Source organism: Electrophorus electricus, chromosome 1 (assembly GCF_013358815.1).
Source record: "Electrophorus electricus isolate fEleEle1 chromosome 1, fEleEle1.pri, whole genome shotgun sequence".
NCBI lineage: Eukaryota > Metazoa > Chordata > Actinopteri > Gymnotiformes > Gymnotidae > Electrophorus > Electrophorus electricus.
This window is the reverse complement of record NC_049535.1, coordinates 6,507,668-6,525,347: the sequence shown is the minus strand read 5'-3', so window position 1 is coordinate 6,525,347 and position 17,680 is coordinate 6,507,668. Positions and strand designations below refer to the sequence as shown.

At 48.7% G+C, this 17,680-nt stretch overlaps 1 protein-coding gene across 4 annotated transcripts in view; it reads left to right on the top strand.

The window, feature by feature from the left end:
- efl1 (elongation factor like GTPase 1) overlaps window positions 1-17,680 on the top strand; it is a 62,242-nt gene that overhangs the window by 32,888 nt on the left and 11,674 nt on the right. For all 4 annotated transcript variants that reach the window (XR_004776148.1, XM_035526916.1, XM_035526911.1 and 1 more), the window contains exons 16-18: window positions 7,618-7,749; window positions 11,441-11,588; window positions 15,588-16,531. Coding sequence is in view for 3 of the 4 variants with exons in the window: in XM_035526916.1 (XP_035382809.1) it covers window positions 7,618-7,749; window positions 11,441-11,588; window positions 15,588-16,531 (1,224 nt within the window). In the remaining variant the exon portion in view is untranslated. The remainder of the gene's footprint in view (window positions 1-7,617; window positions 7,750-11,440; window positions 11,589-15,587; window positions 16,532-17,680) is intronic.

Below are 17,680 nucleotides of genomic sequence, written 5' to 3'. Positions count from 1 at the left end.
GTACATGATTGAAGAAGTAGGGAGTTGGTCTGTTAGAAACGCTCAATGAGGCAAGATCTCAACCCCCCCACCCCCTCGCTACGGCGGCACCAGCTCGAAGAGAGCGCACACAACCGCAGCTGAGAACAGCGGCAGCTGCCAGAGGCACCCTGAGGAAAAGAGAGGAGAAAAAGCTCTTTATATAACTTGAGCCTTGGCCAACTGTGTTTGTGGTTTGGGGAGATTTCTCCGGCCTTGAGTCACCGAGATCTCGTGCTTGCTTACTTATTTACTTATTTATTTATACAGACATACTTTCTCTTGCTCAGAGTTGCGCACCCTGTGTACTTTAAAAAAAAAAAAATCTGTTTTCTCTCTCTCTCTCTCTCTCTCTCTCTCTCTCTCTCTCTCTCTCTCTCTCTCTCTCTCTCTCTCCCTGTTGCTCTCACTCTGTAATCTTCTACCCCTCTGCCCCCTCTATCCACCTATTTCATTCATTCATCCTCTCTTTTCCATTTTCTTTTTTCCTCACTCTTTCTCTCGCTCTCTGCAACAAACCCCCCACCCCCGGTTCACTCCAGTGGTATAATTAGGACGAAGGCTTTTCATGGCCTCCTGAGGCACCGTAGTCCAGACGCAGCTTTGAGAAGACTGCATCATATAACGAAAGCAGCCGGCTGGAGGCGATAGCTTTTCACCTCTGACCTCTGGCTATCCTCGCAGAGTGCAGCACTGTAACAGCTTCTATGCTCGCCGAAAAAAGACCACACATGGGGAAGGAAGCTTTTTTTTTAAGGAGGAGAAAACTTGAAGCTTGGAGCTGTGCCATTGCCCTGTTAGCTCCTACAGTACAGTATGAACAGAAACATGGCCAAGACAACATGTGGGCAGGCCAGTTGTTAAACACCTCCCGACTGTAAATGGTGAACTAAACCATCTTCTTTTCTGTTCAGTGGTTTTAGGTGAGAGAAGTTAGTCTTGGGTCCTGCGGTTTTGGACAAGCTACATTTTTATTACTGTGTTAGTTGGAAGCCTGAAGTCTTCTGTGGTGAGAAGACAAAAGCCCCCAGTAGACTCACGTCTGTATTAACCAAACATCATCTCAGCACGAACCCTCAGATCTGAACCTACCTCAAGTCATCGTTTTAGTAAATAATGCAAGGATAGATCGCTTTAGGCAGTCGGAAAAGCAGATCCCTTAGCCAGGATTCTTTATGGTCAAAGTGCCAGATATCACGGCCACGTTCGCGTTCCCCAAAACCGTGGATGCACAGGGGGCATCTGATTGGAAGTAAAAGACGACTGGACTTTCCCATAACGTCACCTGGTCAGGGTCTGTCCGGTGCCAAGCCGTTACACACGCAGGCCGTCGAGGGACGTTGGGAAGACCTGCAGAGACCAAGATCTTCTCGCCTTTCATGCCGACCGCAGCCTGCCATGCGACGCTTCATTTGTGAGGCAGTGCACGGGACATTCTCCGTCCTGGGTGGTGCTGTCTGGGCCGCTAAACAAAGGCTGGTTTGGGGGTGTGCGGTCACAGCACCGATGTGTGCTACGTTAGCTCAGCGTACTGTGCTGCTCCTTTGCCAGGATTTTTGCCATGTAACTGTCAGCCACTGCCCACTTTATTAGAAATGCCTCCACTGTACCTAGAGTCCCTGGTGGCTTTATTATGACACATGGGTACATTTTCTAGGCCTACACTTAAACACTGTAGTTCTTACATACATTTTGTCAGCCACTCCCCTCCCTTTTCCTCCCTGGTGATTGTCTGATCACAGAACCACTGTCGAGGAGGCTTTTGGCAGACCATTCTCAGCATGGCATTAACACCGACATGGTAGTGGCATAGATAGGACTGATGCAAGTGTGTTAAGCACAGTTGGGTTGCTGGGAGATTTGGGCCTCTCAATGTCGGGCTGAGAGCGCCCTGCCGTTCATAAATTATCCCCAAAATATTCAGAACTGCTGAAGTTCTGACCACACTGCTGGCTGGCTGTTTTGGTTGCAAATGATTCTCGACGTGGCGTTAGCACTGGTATGTATCTGGTGTAGTTGTCAGTGTTTGCTAAATGTTTATCAAGCACAATAGGGTTGCAGGGTGTTAGCATGTCTCAAAGGCACTGCTGGGTAAGGAGTGGTTCACTAACTACACTCCTAAAGACAACAAGCCATTCAAACAGTTCTGTGGTCAGTGCTAGAGGACAGTTAGCAGTCCTCACATGTGCCAACAGATGTTGTTTCTAATAAAGTGGCTTTGCGAGATCAAAATGGGCCCCATGGAGAAAACACTTCAGTTTTTAGCTACGTTTCTAGCTTTTTTTTTTCTGGTTTTTATCTACATGACTTTAGTGTATTATATAGAGGATATGAACCACAAAATGCAGTATGCTTGTTTTTGGTAAACTGAGTATTCGTCTTAAGCCAGTCTTGAGCCCACTGAGGACTCTAGTTCCTCCCTGGCCTGTGATTGGTCAACGGCTCCTTCACCTCCTCAGCGAGCCCAATTCTCCCCATTCGTCCATCACCAGAGCCCTTCATGTTGAAAAGCGCTCCACTCTTTCCGCTTTCCTCCTTCCACTTTTCCCTTCTCCTGTACGTGCCACAGATTTCCCTGCACCTGCCTTCCACGAGTCTTCGCTGTACATTTGCCGTAAGTGAGGGGAGTGTGTGGGGTTTTTTTTTTTTTTTTTTTTTTTCCCTTCTTCTTTTTCTGAGCACCACCCCCCCAATCACACACACGTACACCCCCACCCAAGCCTTTGTTGAGGAAGGCCTCCGAAATGCAGTCACCTTCTGGGTAATTACGTGCTCGCATTTCATGCTAAAAAGTGATGCCAGAGGTTTGCTCTCCTGCCTCAGAGGCAGCTTGGCCACGTTCGCCATCCGGGCACAGGCTGCGTTGCTGCGGTGGTTTTTCCTCCGTTCGCCCTCGTGCACTCGCCGTCACCAGGCACCCCTGCCCACCTTTTTTTTTTTTCCTCTTTCCACTTGCGTTACATCCTCTTCTGACTCTGCAGCGCGGAGTTATGAATCATGTCTGAGGCCAGGTGGCTGTTATGCAAGAATGGGTACAACGCCACCCTGGCTGCAGACTTGGGGGGGAGTTTTTTCTTCCAGGGGCAAAACTGTCCCTAGCCGTTGATCTCAGGCCGTTGTTTACTGTAGGTTTCGAGCAGGTGGAGGCGGTGGTTAGGGTACAGGAGACTGTTCCCAGATCAGCCTTTTGGGCTGAATGCTATGTCTGGGAGAATTTAAGAGCAGAAAGTCTCCAGCAATTTGGGTGAAATATGGCAGTGTGCCTCAGGCCTAAGAGGGGATAATGAACAGTTGAAAAGAAAGCCATACACACACACACACACACACACACACACACAAAGGCCTCCTGTTTCCTGCCTGGCCACTTCCACCGACTGTGTCTGAGTGACGGATGACTTTTGTGCTGTGGGGGAGAGGAGATGACTTGGTCTCGTGACCATTATATCATCAGGCCATTGTGAAGTGATGCACCTACATCATGGCCTCTTCAAAGATCGAACGCTCTTCCTGTCTGCACAGGTCATGTTTCAGATCTATCTGCTTTATTACGCTGTTGCACTATTATTGCACTATGACTGTAATGACGGCTTTCCGTCTATCTGTGCATTATGAAAGCTGACACTGTAAAGCGCACCAAGTCATGTTCCGTTACACGTCGTGTCATTGTTTACTCTTCAGATGCGTTTTAACACCACAGTCAAGTACGAAACCATCATCCCCATAATAGCTGTTGACTAAGATGTAGGGATGACTTCATCCCAGTTCTGCTTCCTTCTGCAGGCGGAGGGGGACTTCCTGTTTTCCTACACTTCATGAATGCTTTGTCATTTGTGCGACATCTTGCATGTGAACTGGGGGGAGACCAAAAAAAAAAAAACCGCAACCTCACATTCAGGCGTGTGGTAATATTTTAATACCCGCCTGGCGGAAGCGCAGGTGAAGTGTCTGTCAAATTACAGGTCCTCACTTCACAAATCTCCATGTGCAGTGGGGCTCAGTGACGCACAGAATTGCAGAGGTGTTTAAAGGAAGCTGTGATCCAGCTGTAAGGTATTACAGGGGCATTCTTCTGATGGGGCTCACTGAGTTTACACGGGGTTTCAGAGCCACGTACTTCCCTGGGCAAACACAGAAGAAGCCAAGACACCCGCACAATCAAAGAAAAGATCTTTATATAATTAAAATCATAAAATCATCCATTTATATCGGGATTTTTAGTTTGGTACAGAAATCTGGGCTTCCCAAAAAGAGCTTTCCAAAGGAAAAGTGCAAAGAATGCGTCATGTAAAAATTTGTTGCATTTTCTGAACTCGCTCAGCCCTGGCTCCTGAATTTATTGCCGTTAGTTCTGTCGTTCTCCCTGTTATTAGTGCCACTGTGCGCCAAGCGTCTGGACAGCTGCTGCTGCTGCATTCTCTTCACAAATAGTTCCCCCTGTACCTGTTTGTGCCCGGTTTAAGCGAGACGAGGTTTCCATGCAGAGCTGCTCAGTACTGACTGGTTGAACTTCGCAGGATGTGTAGCCAGCTACGTTCCTTTTCAAGATGTCTGAGGAGAATGAGCAAAGTCTTTTGTATCAAAAGTAGCGGAAAGGTTTGACACATCCGTCCATATAAACTGCATAATGCATTTTTCATTAATTATGCTGCTTTTATGTACCAATCGGTTTCGTGTCCTTTTCTGTGGCCGACTGTGAAACGCGTGCTTTCTCAAAGAGTGCTGTGCTTCCATGATGTCATATGTAAGTGAAGATCTTGGGCTCATGGGAGAAATCGACGTTTAACGTTAGCAAACCTACAGACAACGTGCTAAGCATTTTTTATTGCCGAGTTTACTACCTCCAGGTGCCTGCCTCACGGACGGGATTATGACTCTGGCTAGAACAGTCTCTAATAAACCCAGCCCATGACAAAGGTCTCTCACTCCCAGCCGCTTTACAGACAGAACAAGCTGATCTCTCCAGGACCGGGGACGCGGGGGGTGGGACGCGGGGGGGCAGCGAAGCACTCTTCGGTCAGGCCACGCTGTGATTTAACGTGTGGGTGATGAAATGGGCTTCAGGTGGTACCAGGCACAGGTTGGCGTGCAGGCCCTGTAGCCCACTGAGTGACAGAAATGCGCCAGTCAGGCTCAGACCACCCCACCCCTGAGCCGAGGTGTCAGTCAGAGTCTGAAATGTCTTGTGCGAAGTTCTATATCTGGAAACCCCTGTGTACTTAAGTGGTCACTGAGGCGAAAAGAAAAATGCCAGCTGGCCAAGGACTAATGCACAATGTCCAGGCTTAAAGCACCAGCAGGCAAGTTCTCAAATGGCCTACTGGTCAAAAAAAAACAAAAACCACACACACACACAGCCCCCAGCAGTCATTAAATCTGTGGTAAATGCATTTTAAAGAGGCATATTAAATCAACCTATTAAAACTTGCATAGATACTGTGTAGTCTGTAAGTAATTGGATAGTGACATGATTTTTGTTGTTTTGGCTTTGTATTCCAGCACGCTGGATCGAAGAGTGATGGTTATGAAGTTCATGTGCATCACGTCAGCTTTAATCCAAGAGCATTTATCTATATTTAGTGAACTGAATGGGAATCCCTGCCCTTGGAAATCCACCTTGTAGGACCGTAAGTAATAGAAGCGATTTGAGTATTATGAAGTGGAACTGGGTTGCAAATCCCTCACCGTTGATGCTTAAATTTCATGACCCTTGACCTCACTAGGTCAGGCATCTTTCCTGGTGAGCTTTTGCCAGACGTCTAATGTGGCCATTGTCAGCTCCTCCTCTACGTGCGCTTAAGTAAACGAGCACGCTCCGTCAGGTTCAGCTGAGGTGAATGAGCGGGCCGCTCTTCAACCCCAAGGGCTTCCGCACTTGCGTAGGTGGAAGTGTTACGTCATTGCCTCGCTGCAAGGTGATGCTCGTGCCCCAGAGGCGTTTGGTTGGGCACGAGCGCTTTGTTCCCCTGAGCTTCAGGGCTCACCCCGAAGAGTGGCACATCTGCCCCCGGGTTGTGGCCTGTGAACAGGAGGTTGCCGGTTCGAATCCCAGCAGTGCCACAGCCACGGTCCGTAACTGCAGAGAAGCCAGGACGGCTTCTTTCCCCCTCTCGCCATCGCTAAGAGCTGAGGCTAGTGAAGTGCAGGCATCGGATGGAACCTGGTTTCACCATTCCTGTAGCTCACCTGGTCGAGCAGGTAGATCAAGGTGTTTAGATCAAGGGTTTGATTTCAGGGAGCGCATATGGTTATACTTATAAATAGGAAAATTGGTGCCTATAAAAGTGTGTGCCAAATTCTGTAATTGTACCCCAGTGTGGTAGCAGTTGTGCAGTAGAAGGACGAATTGTATGTACAAACAAAACATTCAAATAAAATTCATCCTGGCACTGCTGTAGCAGTGGTGTCATCAGTAAAACAACATTCCACCATGTTTCACAGCTGAGCCGCCATACTCTGTGTAATGAGCATTCACCTCCAACTCCACTGTCTTTCTGGCACTTTGTCCCAGAACTTTGTCAGGTCCTTTTCATCTCTGTGAAAATGTACTTTTTAGTTATTTAGATTTCGATCTATAACCTAATCTGTCTGTTGTCTGTTCTTTTAAGTTTACCGGTTGCTTGTCCCGCGGTGCACACAACGAAGGCATGCTTGCTGCGACCGTCTTTGACGTTGTTCTTGCGCCACGGGCCACGTTAACCTTGCTCACCGGTCCGTCTTGATTGGAAGTAGTCTCGTCATCGTCTGCCGGGTTGTCTGCCTTCGCTAAACTCACCCACGCATCTTTGCTTACCAGTGCCCCAAACATTTAATTGTTCCCCTTTGTGTATTACATCAGATTCAGTCTCATCATGGCTTCTGCTTCAACATAACGGACACGCAGGGAGAAGTCGCATTAGCGTCATGTCATTCCATTACCCAATCCCTGGCACTTGGCTTAAGATCTTTCGTCTTTTTTTTTTTCTTTTTTTTGGTCCATCATTTTGGTGCAGTGTGTTGTCGAGCCTCAACCCGGCCTGGCCCTCTCCTGCTCTGAGCCGTCGCTGTCGTGGAGAACATGGATGAAAACTGTCAGCCAGGCGTTTCTGGGCATGACTGTCAGTCAGCCCTGGTTTTTTGTTGTGTTTTGGGTTTTTTGGGGGGGTTTTTTTTGGTTGTTATTCGAGAACGTGGGAATGGCTGTCAGTCAGAGTCACAGCGAAAACGGTACAGCGGCGGATCCAGGTTCCTGTGCTAGAAGGCCTCTGGGATCAAGGCTAAGCTGCCTGCAGTCCCTGTCCTGTCAGCTGGAAGATGTGCTCCTCATCGTAAGGTTGTACCTAAAGTACGTTGTGAAAAGAAGCCTGGTTAAACGCAAGGCTGCGTCGGTACACATGAATCCTAAAGCCTAACCCGGTCCAGGCCTGCCGTACGCAGTGTCGGACTTAACGCGCGAGCGCGAGCACTTTAACGACGGGTCCCCTGGTGGCGCTTCCGTTTTCTATCCTGCTTAGCGTTAGCCGCTAGCTGAGGGGTCAGGGACGCGACATAGTGCACGTGTAACCTACTTAGTCGTCGTCGGAGTGTTTTCGGTGACGTGTTGCTGATGTGCTTGGCCCACAGGGATCGGTGGGATGGAGGAGTTTATTCTGAAGTCAGCTACCATCTCGACCTCTGCAGCGTGCCCTCCCTTCACGCCACTCAACTTTGAGGCCACGCCCATCGTCAGAGTTGCCATCGAACCCAAGCATCCAAGTAGGTGTTTTGCACTTTCTCACTCTCTCTCACACACGCACGCTCACACACACAGCTTCAAGGCAATACTGCAAACAGAAGACGCTGTCTGATCTGGGCCAAGGAACGCTCCACCACACAGAACTGGCTGTGAAGTGTTGACAGTCTGTCCATCTGTGCAAGTAATCTCTTAGCTGAGATCAAGTTTTCCTGAGAACGGTGAGCACGTTTTATTAAATAAAGCTAAGTCTTACAGTGCAGTATTGACTTAAGACTTCTGTTATATTCATTATATAAGCAGATTTTTATTTTCAAACATTATATTTAAAATTCAATTATTTGAATGCAATTTTCCTAACCCTTATAATTGCTAAATTCTAAAGTTATAACTTCTTTTAAAACAAAACTAATTCTATTTTATTTTAATGCATAATACCCTGGTAGCTCATTCTGCAACTCAGTCAGATGCAGTCAGTTATAGATTCGTGTGCTGTGGTGCCAAGTCATTCTTCTACAAACCAAAGAAAAACCAGGAACAGTGATGCCCACTGTTGTCTGCCACGATGCTTCTCTCCAAACATCCGCACTGGCCAAAAGTGTTTGAGATTCCAAATTCACAAATCGTTTTTGCACCAAGCCCGAGCAGTTACAAAAAAGACAGTTGTGCCTCTACCACGTCCGCTTTGACAGCGAACGCCGGTAGCTAAACGCTGGACCGAGCCAGGTCATGGCGGTGATGAGCAGACATTTGGAAGCCAGCAGAGCTCAGAACATGTTTGAACCACTTTCAGAGCAAAGACAGAGAGCTCGGAGCAGCCGAAGTCCCGTTTAACGAGGACGTTGTTTACACAGTAACGCCCCCGCTTTTCCAAGCATGCCTAGCAGACGCGCTAAAGATGCGCGTCAGCTGTGTAATTTAGCTTTAGGAGTATGAGAGAGTGCAGGTGTGGGTTTCCATGCTCCTGTTAGCGCCTAATTAGCGAACGTCTTCCCGGGTTAACAGAATAAACCGGCCACGTGACGCGTTTGTGCCAGCTTTAGCACCGGAGATGCTGTGCCATCCTCGAACAGCTCCGGGTAATCTGAGTCCCCACATGGAACTCATTATCTCAGAACGCAGTTAAATGTTTCCCGTTTTAGAGCACAATGAATCCATGTGATCACATGAACCAGAGACACACACACACACACACACACGGCTCATTGTTTAGGTGAAAATGATCTCTCCGTGCTGACTCAGGATTAGGTTATCCCGCTGAACTCCAGGTCGGCACTGAGTTAACGGAGGTCACCACAGAAGAGGGAGGAGAGTACTAGGAAGGCCTCTGCATTCACGTTGGATGGGTTGTTATGCTTCAAGCTTTATTATGTAAGACTTGTACTATTTTATTATTGCCCTCATTGTTTTATCATCAAAGGATGGTGAAGACCTCCTCCAATGAAAGTCAGGTTTTTAATCTTGTAAACATGTCCATGTGGCTTTTTTGTTATGATGGAGGCCAAACCATGAGCGAATCAAGCAGCCATGCCAGAGCATTTCAGCTTTGGAACTGCAGCGTACCGACAATGGTCTCTCAAAACACGGATTCAGACTGCCAGGGTTTCATGTGTCACACAGCTAAGGAACCAATCCCAGGCAGGGTGGGGCTCTGGAGAGAAGGTGCAGGTGTGGTCACTGTCAGTCTGTTAAGGCAAGTTTTATTGTTGTCCAAACGATGGCAGAGATGTTTTTTTTAATTGCAAAGTTGCAAAGGAACATTTCCAAAGGATCTGGAAATCACAAATGGGTGCAGTTTATTTGGGGGGAAAAAATGTAGACCATCCCAGCCAAACTTCCAGAGGAAATGGGGTTACACTAGCCATTTTTCCAGACCCATTTTGAAATTTTTTATTTAAAGAAAGTTGGGTTTTGTTACAAAACGTACTAAAGCCAGACACAGTCCCGTCCATTCATCCTGAGGACATGGCGAGTTCAAGCCAACGTATCAGTCAGCCAGTAATTTAGTTTTTTTTGTGTGTGTCTTTCATCTGTTGACTGTGTCCAATAGATCTGCAGTGTGCTAGATAATGTTAGACAACATTAGCCTGCCAAGTTACACGATGATTCACGGCAAACACTGACAGGACATTTTGTGTGACTTGGGAATGTTGACAAAGAAGGTTTGGGCAAACTTTCCTCAAAACAATTTGTCAGATAGCTAAGCTGCTCGATGGCTATATTCATATTGATACAGATAGAAAACTTCATATGACTTTGGGATGTTCATGAAGAATGCAAGTGATGTTAAAAGTTGGCATCATAAGATGGTAGTATAAGATTAGCCCAATGAGGCTAACGCTAATCTAATTCCCGTTGGCATGGCACGTGGAGTAAGCCGCTTTCTCGCAGACGGCCCTGGATGCAGACGTCTCCCAGAAGGTTGCCAGTTCAAGTCCCCCCGCTGCCTAGTTGGCACTGTTGGGCCCCTTAACCCTCAATTGCTCAAGTTGCACTCAGTCATAATTGTAAGTCGCTTTGGATAAAAGCGTCGGCTAAATGCCGTAAATGTAAATCTTTTTAATATTTGTTTGTTTTTTTTCCTCAGTGGAGAATTCTAACGTGCATCTCCTGTTCTTTTAACATGTACACACCATCATGTGCTGTCAATGTAAATATGATTCCTGCATGCTGTATACAGAATTCTGTACTTGTATTTGTGCATATGCAATCCACGGTCATCCACTCCATGTTTACAACGTACACAACACTTTGTAAATAGTTTGTTTACTCATTAAATCCAGAGACGCAGTGGTGGTCAGGGCTTCTTCCCTTCAGCATGTCTTGACCGCTATTAGCTGTTTGATAACGTAGTGAAGTCAAAGCAATTTTCGTGCTATTTTGTTTCCGTCCCATTCCTGTAGCTGTAGAGCGTGACATAAAATACATTACCATCCTGATGCATCGATTTGCAGGAGATACTGTACAATACACTCTTCGTCTTCAGTTTCTGGGTTTAAGTGTATGTGGCTGTTACCATTTGTCATGGTATAGCACACGGCAGCTAGGAACGCATAAAACACGGATAGTGTTTTTTGTGTGTGTGTGTGTGTGTGTGTGTGTGTGTGATGAACAGTCGAAGTTGCGCAGGTAAGCTCGAGCTGCACGCAGAGGGGTGGGCGGAGACAGAGGCAGGAGCCATTCGCATATTCATAGATCTGCACGTATTAAGGGCAAAGGTGTAGCGTTACATCTAAGCCACTTTTAGGGCATTATGGGGATTTTTCTTGAAAATAACTTCCAAATGTGTAATTCTGATTTTTTTTTTAGGAGTTTAATCAATGATTTGAGAGGGACTCTAAAGTTGTCTTTAGTTCATGTATATTCATTCCCTTTTGGTGTCACACAAATGTTTTGTAATAAGTGTTTACTTGTATGTACTCTACAGATATTGGTGCCATTTCTGCTTAACAGCTGGCCTATAAAAGGGCTCAGTGCAGTATGGTGGCCTGTGAGGAATGGAGGTTTCTTTAGTGATGGACCTCAAGGAAATCTGAACTGCACAATGCCACAGTATAACCGTGTGCCTAATATACTGATTTCCACAACAATCAAATATAATGTCTATGATGTTATACATATATATATATATATATATATATATATATATATATATATATATATATATATATATATATATATATATATATAATGTGTGTGTGTGTGTGTGTGTAGGTGAGATGCAGAAGCTTGTGCAGGGGATGCGATTATTGAACCAGGCAGACCCGTGTGCTGAAGTCTTGATCCAGGAGAGTGGCGAACACGTGCTTCTCACAGCAGGGGAGGTGCACCTGCAGCGTTGTCTGGACGACCTGCGAGAGAGGTGTGGGCCTGCGCGAGGCCACACACACACACACACACACACACACACACACACACACACACATACGTAGATATCAGATCTTATGAGGAGTTGATGCCTCATTTCTAGAGCTTACTTTGTTGTGTGTGTATGTGCGCATTTGTGTGGGAGGGAGAACTTGATCATTTGCAGCCATTGGAATTGAATACAAATGCTGTGAACTGTTTTACAGTGGGTGTGTCATTGATGATTGATGTGCAGTAATAACTGGGTATGAATGTTGTATTGTTTGCGAGAGAGAGAGAGGGAGAGGGAGAGATGGCGGTGGGTGAGTGCATGCCTCTCCCTCTTCTCTTACCTTTCCCGAGAGAGAGAAGTATATAAGGTGCTATAGATCTACAGTCTTGTGGGTTGTTGAGCATTGTTTAGATCATTGTTAGTAGTCGTTTGTTTGCTTGGAAAACAGTAGTAGTCGTTTGTTTGCTTGGTAAACAGTAGTAGTCATTAGTTTGCTTGGTAAACAGTAGTAGTCGTTAGTTTGTCTGTGTGTTGAGTTCTGGAGATGTTGCACCATGTGGCGCTACAATCAACTTCCCCATTATCAATATCCTACAGTCTGCTTCCCTCTCTCTCTCTCTCTCTCTCTCTCTCTCTCTCTCCCTCTCTCCCTCCCTCTCGTCCCATTAAGTCTTTGTGAGGCTCCACTGCCGCATCACCCAATCGATATGCTTTAATGGCACCGTCTCTGCCAGGAAAGCACTGAATCTCAGGCTGCTCTGCTAACGCCGGCCTACAGCGCCTCCCCCCACCCAGAGTTCCTCCTGCACAGATTAAGCTTTGTCTTCAGCACGTAAAAACTTTTTTTGTTTTTTGTTTTTTGTTTTTTTTTTGTTTTTTTTTTTTGCACATGTAATTTAAGGAATGCCATCAATAACTGCAGATGTCCAGTCAGATGTACTCTTGTTTTGCTTGTGATAAATGCTTTTAGTGAGTGGAGGACTGCTTCATGCTTAAAAGCCCAGCTGTTTAGTCACTCCCCATACAATCTGCCACGGTCTCACTGTACTAACTGTTTTCAGCAGTTAAGAGTCTCAGACAACATCTCTGCCCATTTCTGACATCTGCTTTGACTCATAGGCTGGGTACTTGGTTTCTGAAGCCTGTGTTAAAAATCCATACACATCTTTGAAACGGTGGCATTCCTATATGGATACATAATTAACGCTGTATGATTAAACTGTACAATTAACCGCTGTTAGCGGTGAAACACTTTCAAAGGCAGTGTTAAATGTATTCATGTAATGTATGCCACTTATGATGCATTCCTGTGATTATATAGGAACCTCACATACTGAAAGGATTTAATTGTTGCATAAGGGAGAATGTCTCTTGGTTACTACAGGCGTGTTCTTATTGGTTGCCTTGTCTGGCTAAAGCTGTAATATAAGAATAAATCGAACGCAAATGTCCAGTCTCAGAGATATTAGCGAGCAGGGCGTAATTGGCAAAGTGAAAACACAGCCACTGTGTTAATTATGTCTACCACATAATATTAATAAAGCCCAAATGATGAGAAGGCTTGGCTTGTAAACATTTTTATTCTGCAACATTTATTTTGCATCAACATGAAATATTTTTACATTGGGTTTGGTTGGAAGAATTTGGAATCCGTATTGTTCATAAGTCTTCAAAAAAAAAAAGTTCAGATTCTCTGTTTACTTCAACCAGTATAGCCGTTGAGTTGTCTTGGCTAAGGTCATGACCTGCAATGCCACAACTATATGGAATTATTGTTATATATAACAAAATTTCTGTGGGTGGCAGGGTAGTAGTAGATATTGGAACAGCAGGAGTGGCCTTGCGCCCTTGGGTGGACAAGCTGCATCTCTGCATAAATAAGTAATGTAGCACACTGTCACCAACCCAGGGCTCCTGCCAGTGGAACGTCCCCAGTGCCCATTAAACTCCCCCAGTGAGTTAGCACACACCTCTCTCTCCCTCTCTCTTTCTGCCCTGCCTTTCTCTCTCCCTCGTTCATTCCTCTTCTTCCCCGACCCCCCCCCCCCCCCTGCACTCCTGTTAAACAGGCTCGCTGTTCATGTTCAGAGCTTTCACCCCCTCTCATCTTAAACGCAGCCATCATGTACGTCCACCCCACCTCGGTTCTCGACTCGAAGTTTAAAAATCCCCCAAACTAAACGCTGGTCTTAAAGGCCTGCTGGATGGCATCCACCAAACTGCTGCTAGGCAGTTGCGGGACTTGTGTTTTGGACACCCAGAGAGTGACCGGCATCGTCCCGGCTTCCCCAGGAGCAAAGTGGTGGATTCATTGCAGGGCTGACGAAGACAGAGGGGCGGTCAGGGCCGGAGGTCCCGCTACCCCGCGATTAGCTGCTGCTGCAGTTAAGAACGGGGGGGGGGGTTTGACCCTCGTCATTGGTCCATCTGGTCGGATTTGTTGGTTTGTTGACGAGCTGGAAATTGCTGGTGGGTTTGTAACGGAATAACAACGCGCTCGTCGTAGATTCACTTCGGCGGAACACGCGGGTGAGGACCCGCCTCCGTTATGCTTGTTTTCAAGAGTGCGACCCGCTCTGGAGCCAACGCTGCCGTGCGTCTGACACCCTAATTGCTTCGATAGTCTGAAGCGGAGCTTATTTACTGGCAATTTATTGTCACTGGTGCACAGGAAACGGGAGAAGCAAAGTGTCCTGGGGCGCGCGGGGCCGAGATGCTTGTCCTTCGGTGAACTCTGTTTGGGCCTGCCGCGTCACGGGCGAGGCCCTTAATGTTTCGCGCATCCTAAATGAGTCGCGTTATTCAACCCCCCCCCCCCCCCCCCAAGGTGTTGGGCCACGGTCCTTTGGCATTTTAATGTCCGCATTGCCGGCTCTGACCAACTGAATATGCCCAAATGGAGGAATTTGCAGAGGGATAGAAGAAACAAATATTTATACAGGAAAAAAACGAACCCTGGGTGAGCTGGAGTGATGGTAGCCTGTGTCTGTGATGACCATTACGGGGGGGGGGGACTGACTCTATAAAAAATAATGAGGTGGGAAGAGCGATAGGCAAAGGGAATGAGAGAGACAGGAAAAGGTATCTGTGTGAAATGCTAATCCAGGGAGCTGTCAGCAGGGAGACAGCAGCGCCTCCGGGCTTCCCTGACCCTCCTCGTCTCTCCTCTCCTGCACTCCCTTCACCTCCCCTAACCTCCTCCCCCCCGCCGTCTCCTCTTCGCGCCAGAGAACAATCCCCACGGTATAATCCACTCACCGTCCTCGCACGGCTGTCCGGATCCAACCGGATTACCGGGGACCCGGCACAATGCTGTCTCGGCGAGCGATGGCAATCACTGTCAAGCGCCCGCTCCCCTCGAGGAGGGTCCAATTATCCAGAAGACGGGCCTGGTCTCGGTACTAAGCTCGCCTGGGTGTTGGTGGCGCGCTCGCGTGGTGTTTACTTGACACGGTCATAATTGCACGTGTTCTTTTAAAGATCAGTGCACTCAACACACACACGTGCACACACACACGTGCACACGCACAAGCATGCATGTTATGTGAATGAACCAGTGCTTTTCCCAGTCACCGTCACTGACGTTGGTTGTAGTGGAATTGTTTACTTTACCAACCATGTGTGTGGGTGTGGGTTTGGGTGTGGGTGTGGTTGTGTGGGTGTAAATTGGGGTGCGGGGGGGTTGACTGGATGTATGAATATTTTTGGCCTGAACCGAGCTTCACTACGGCATCATGACTCGCTAGAGAACCGGAGCTCAGCTGTTCCGCCTGACGGACGCCAGCCGTCTGTGCCGCTCACCAACCTCCCTTCATGTTTCCTCCTCGTTACTTTGAAAGTTCCGTTCCAGTCGCAGCTTCCTGTGATAATGTCGAAACAATGCAGCTGGTAGTTTCTAGTTCCGTGTTTGGGATCCACTTTATTTATCCATGTGTTTCTGTTTTGTTGTTGTTGTTGTTGTTGTTGTTGTTGTTGTTGTTTTATTTTTACTTTCTCCCCCAGGTTCGCCAGAATTGAGATCAGCGTCTCCGAGCCCATCGTCCCCTTCCGGGAGACCGTGATCCGACCGCCCAAAGTAGACATGGTGAACGAGGAGCTGGGGCGGCAGCAGAAGGTGGCCGTGGCCCGTCAGGCCCGGGAGGAGCAGAGCCGCTACCCGGAGGGCGTGCAGGTGGACCCCAGCGGCTTGGTCGTGCTCACCACCCCCAACAAGCTGGCCACGCTCGGGGTGCGGGCCCTGCCGCTTCCGGACGAGGCCACCAGGCTGCTGGAGGGGAACGCCGAGCTCATCCGGACCATGGAGCAGTTCAACCTGATGGCGCGGGAGGGCAGGACCATGGAGATCAGCCCCAAGACGCTGGAGGCCGTCAGGAGCTTTCGGGCGGAGCTGGCGAGCCACCTGCAGGGCCGCAGGTGGAGGGACGCGGTGGACCGCATCTGGGCGTTCGGCCCCCGCCGCTGCGGCCCCAACCTCCTGCTGAACAGCCTGGAGGGCTACTGCCGCCCGTCCGTGTGGCAGTGTCTGGAGGCTCCGCAGGGCGGCGCGGGCCCCGCCACACCCCTGACCCTCCGGGACTTGGACAGCAGCGTCGTCAGCGGCTTCCAGCTGGCCGCCCTCGCCGGGCCCATGTGCGAGGAGCCGCTGATGGGCGTCTGCTTCGCGGTGGAAAGCTGGGAGGTCAGACCGGCCTCGCGGCCCGACCGGCAGGAGCTCGGATCAGCCGCCCGGGCGGAGGAGGAGGCGGAGGCGCCAGCGGCCGGAGGCGGTCCCGGCAGGCGGCGGGGCGACGCAGCAGGCAGTGGCGGAGGAGACTGCTACGGGCCATTATCCGGCCAGCTCATCGCCGCCACGAAGGAGGCCTGCCGCTACGCCTTCCAGGCCAAATCCCAGCGCCTGATGGCTGCCATGTACACCTGTGAGATCATGGCCACGGCAGAGGTCTTGGGTGAGCAGAACAGCCCTGGAAGCGATTCGGAAAGGGCCCCGCCGGATTTGACCGGCCGTTTCGTTTTTCTGTTGCGTCGCTTAAAAAAAATTATTCCAAAAAATAAGAGCGTTGTCTTTAATCCAACCGTCCATCCCTGGTTTGAACCAAATAGTGTCCCATTTTTCCTTGGTTTTTTTGGAAATAGGTTTTGCACTCAACAGAATCCAATAACTTGCTCTTCATAACAAGGTTTTTTGAGGTTCTTGGGGGGAGCGTATACCGCACACACAGGAAATGGTTCTCTCCGTTCCATAATTGGAAGCTGCTGTGTGGCAGTCATGTTCCGATGAGGTGATGTCATCGCTCCGGGTCTTGGAACAAAGGCGGAATTGTCTGGAGAACATGCCTGAGTGAAAAAGGACCTGGCTGACAGAGTAAGGGGATCCTGCCCCAGGAGGGCCCGGGACCTGGGAGAACCTAGAACAGCCCGGGGCCCGAGAGAGGGAGCAGATAAATAATTCAACAAATGGTGCAAATTACTTTCCCCGATCCATCTTCGTTATTCTTATGTGTGACCAGAAATGTGCCAATTCTGGATTTGAAAGCCAGGCCTTTGTTTCCGAAAAACAACGTGAACACAGCACGTTTAGACGAGCAGCTGCTCTGAATCAGGGAGAGGATTTTTGACTTGTGGAGTATAAAGCACACAAACATGGCACACCCCCCACCACCCTCCTCACGGAGGGAAATTTTCTGTTTGGTGGGAGAGTGTTACCAGTCCTAGCCAGGTGAAGCTCTGAGACCAGGTGTGCCGAGTCGTTACGGCCAGAGCCGTCTCCTCCTCCACGAGTGGTGATCTCGCTGTGAGACCGATGGACCTTGACCGCGGGTGTTCGGAGGGGTTGGGAGAAGTGCGTAGAGGCCGGAGTCCCGCCCCCTCTCCTTCTTTCGCTCTGTGTCTGTCAACAGCTATTGTTGTAGGGGCGGAGCAGCTGCAATGCGGTCTGGTCTCCAGGGCCCACACATAAACACACGCACGCACGGACCCGTGCCCTGCTGCACTTCCACATATTCTTCCAAGCCGGCTGGGGAGCGGGTGTGTGTGCGCGTGTGTGTGTGTGTGTGTGTGTGTGTGTGTGAGAGATGGGCGACAGTCTAGGGGTGTGC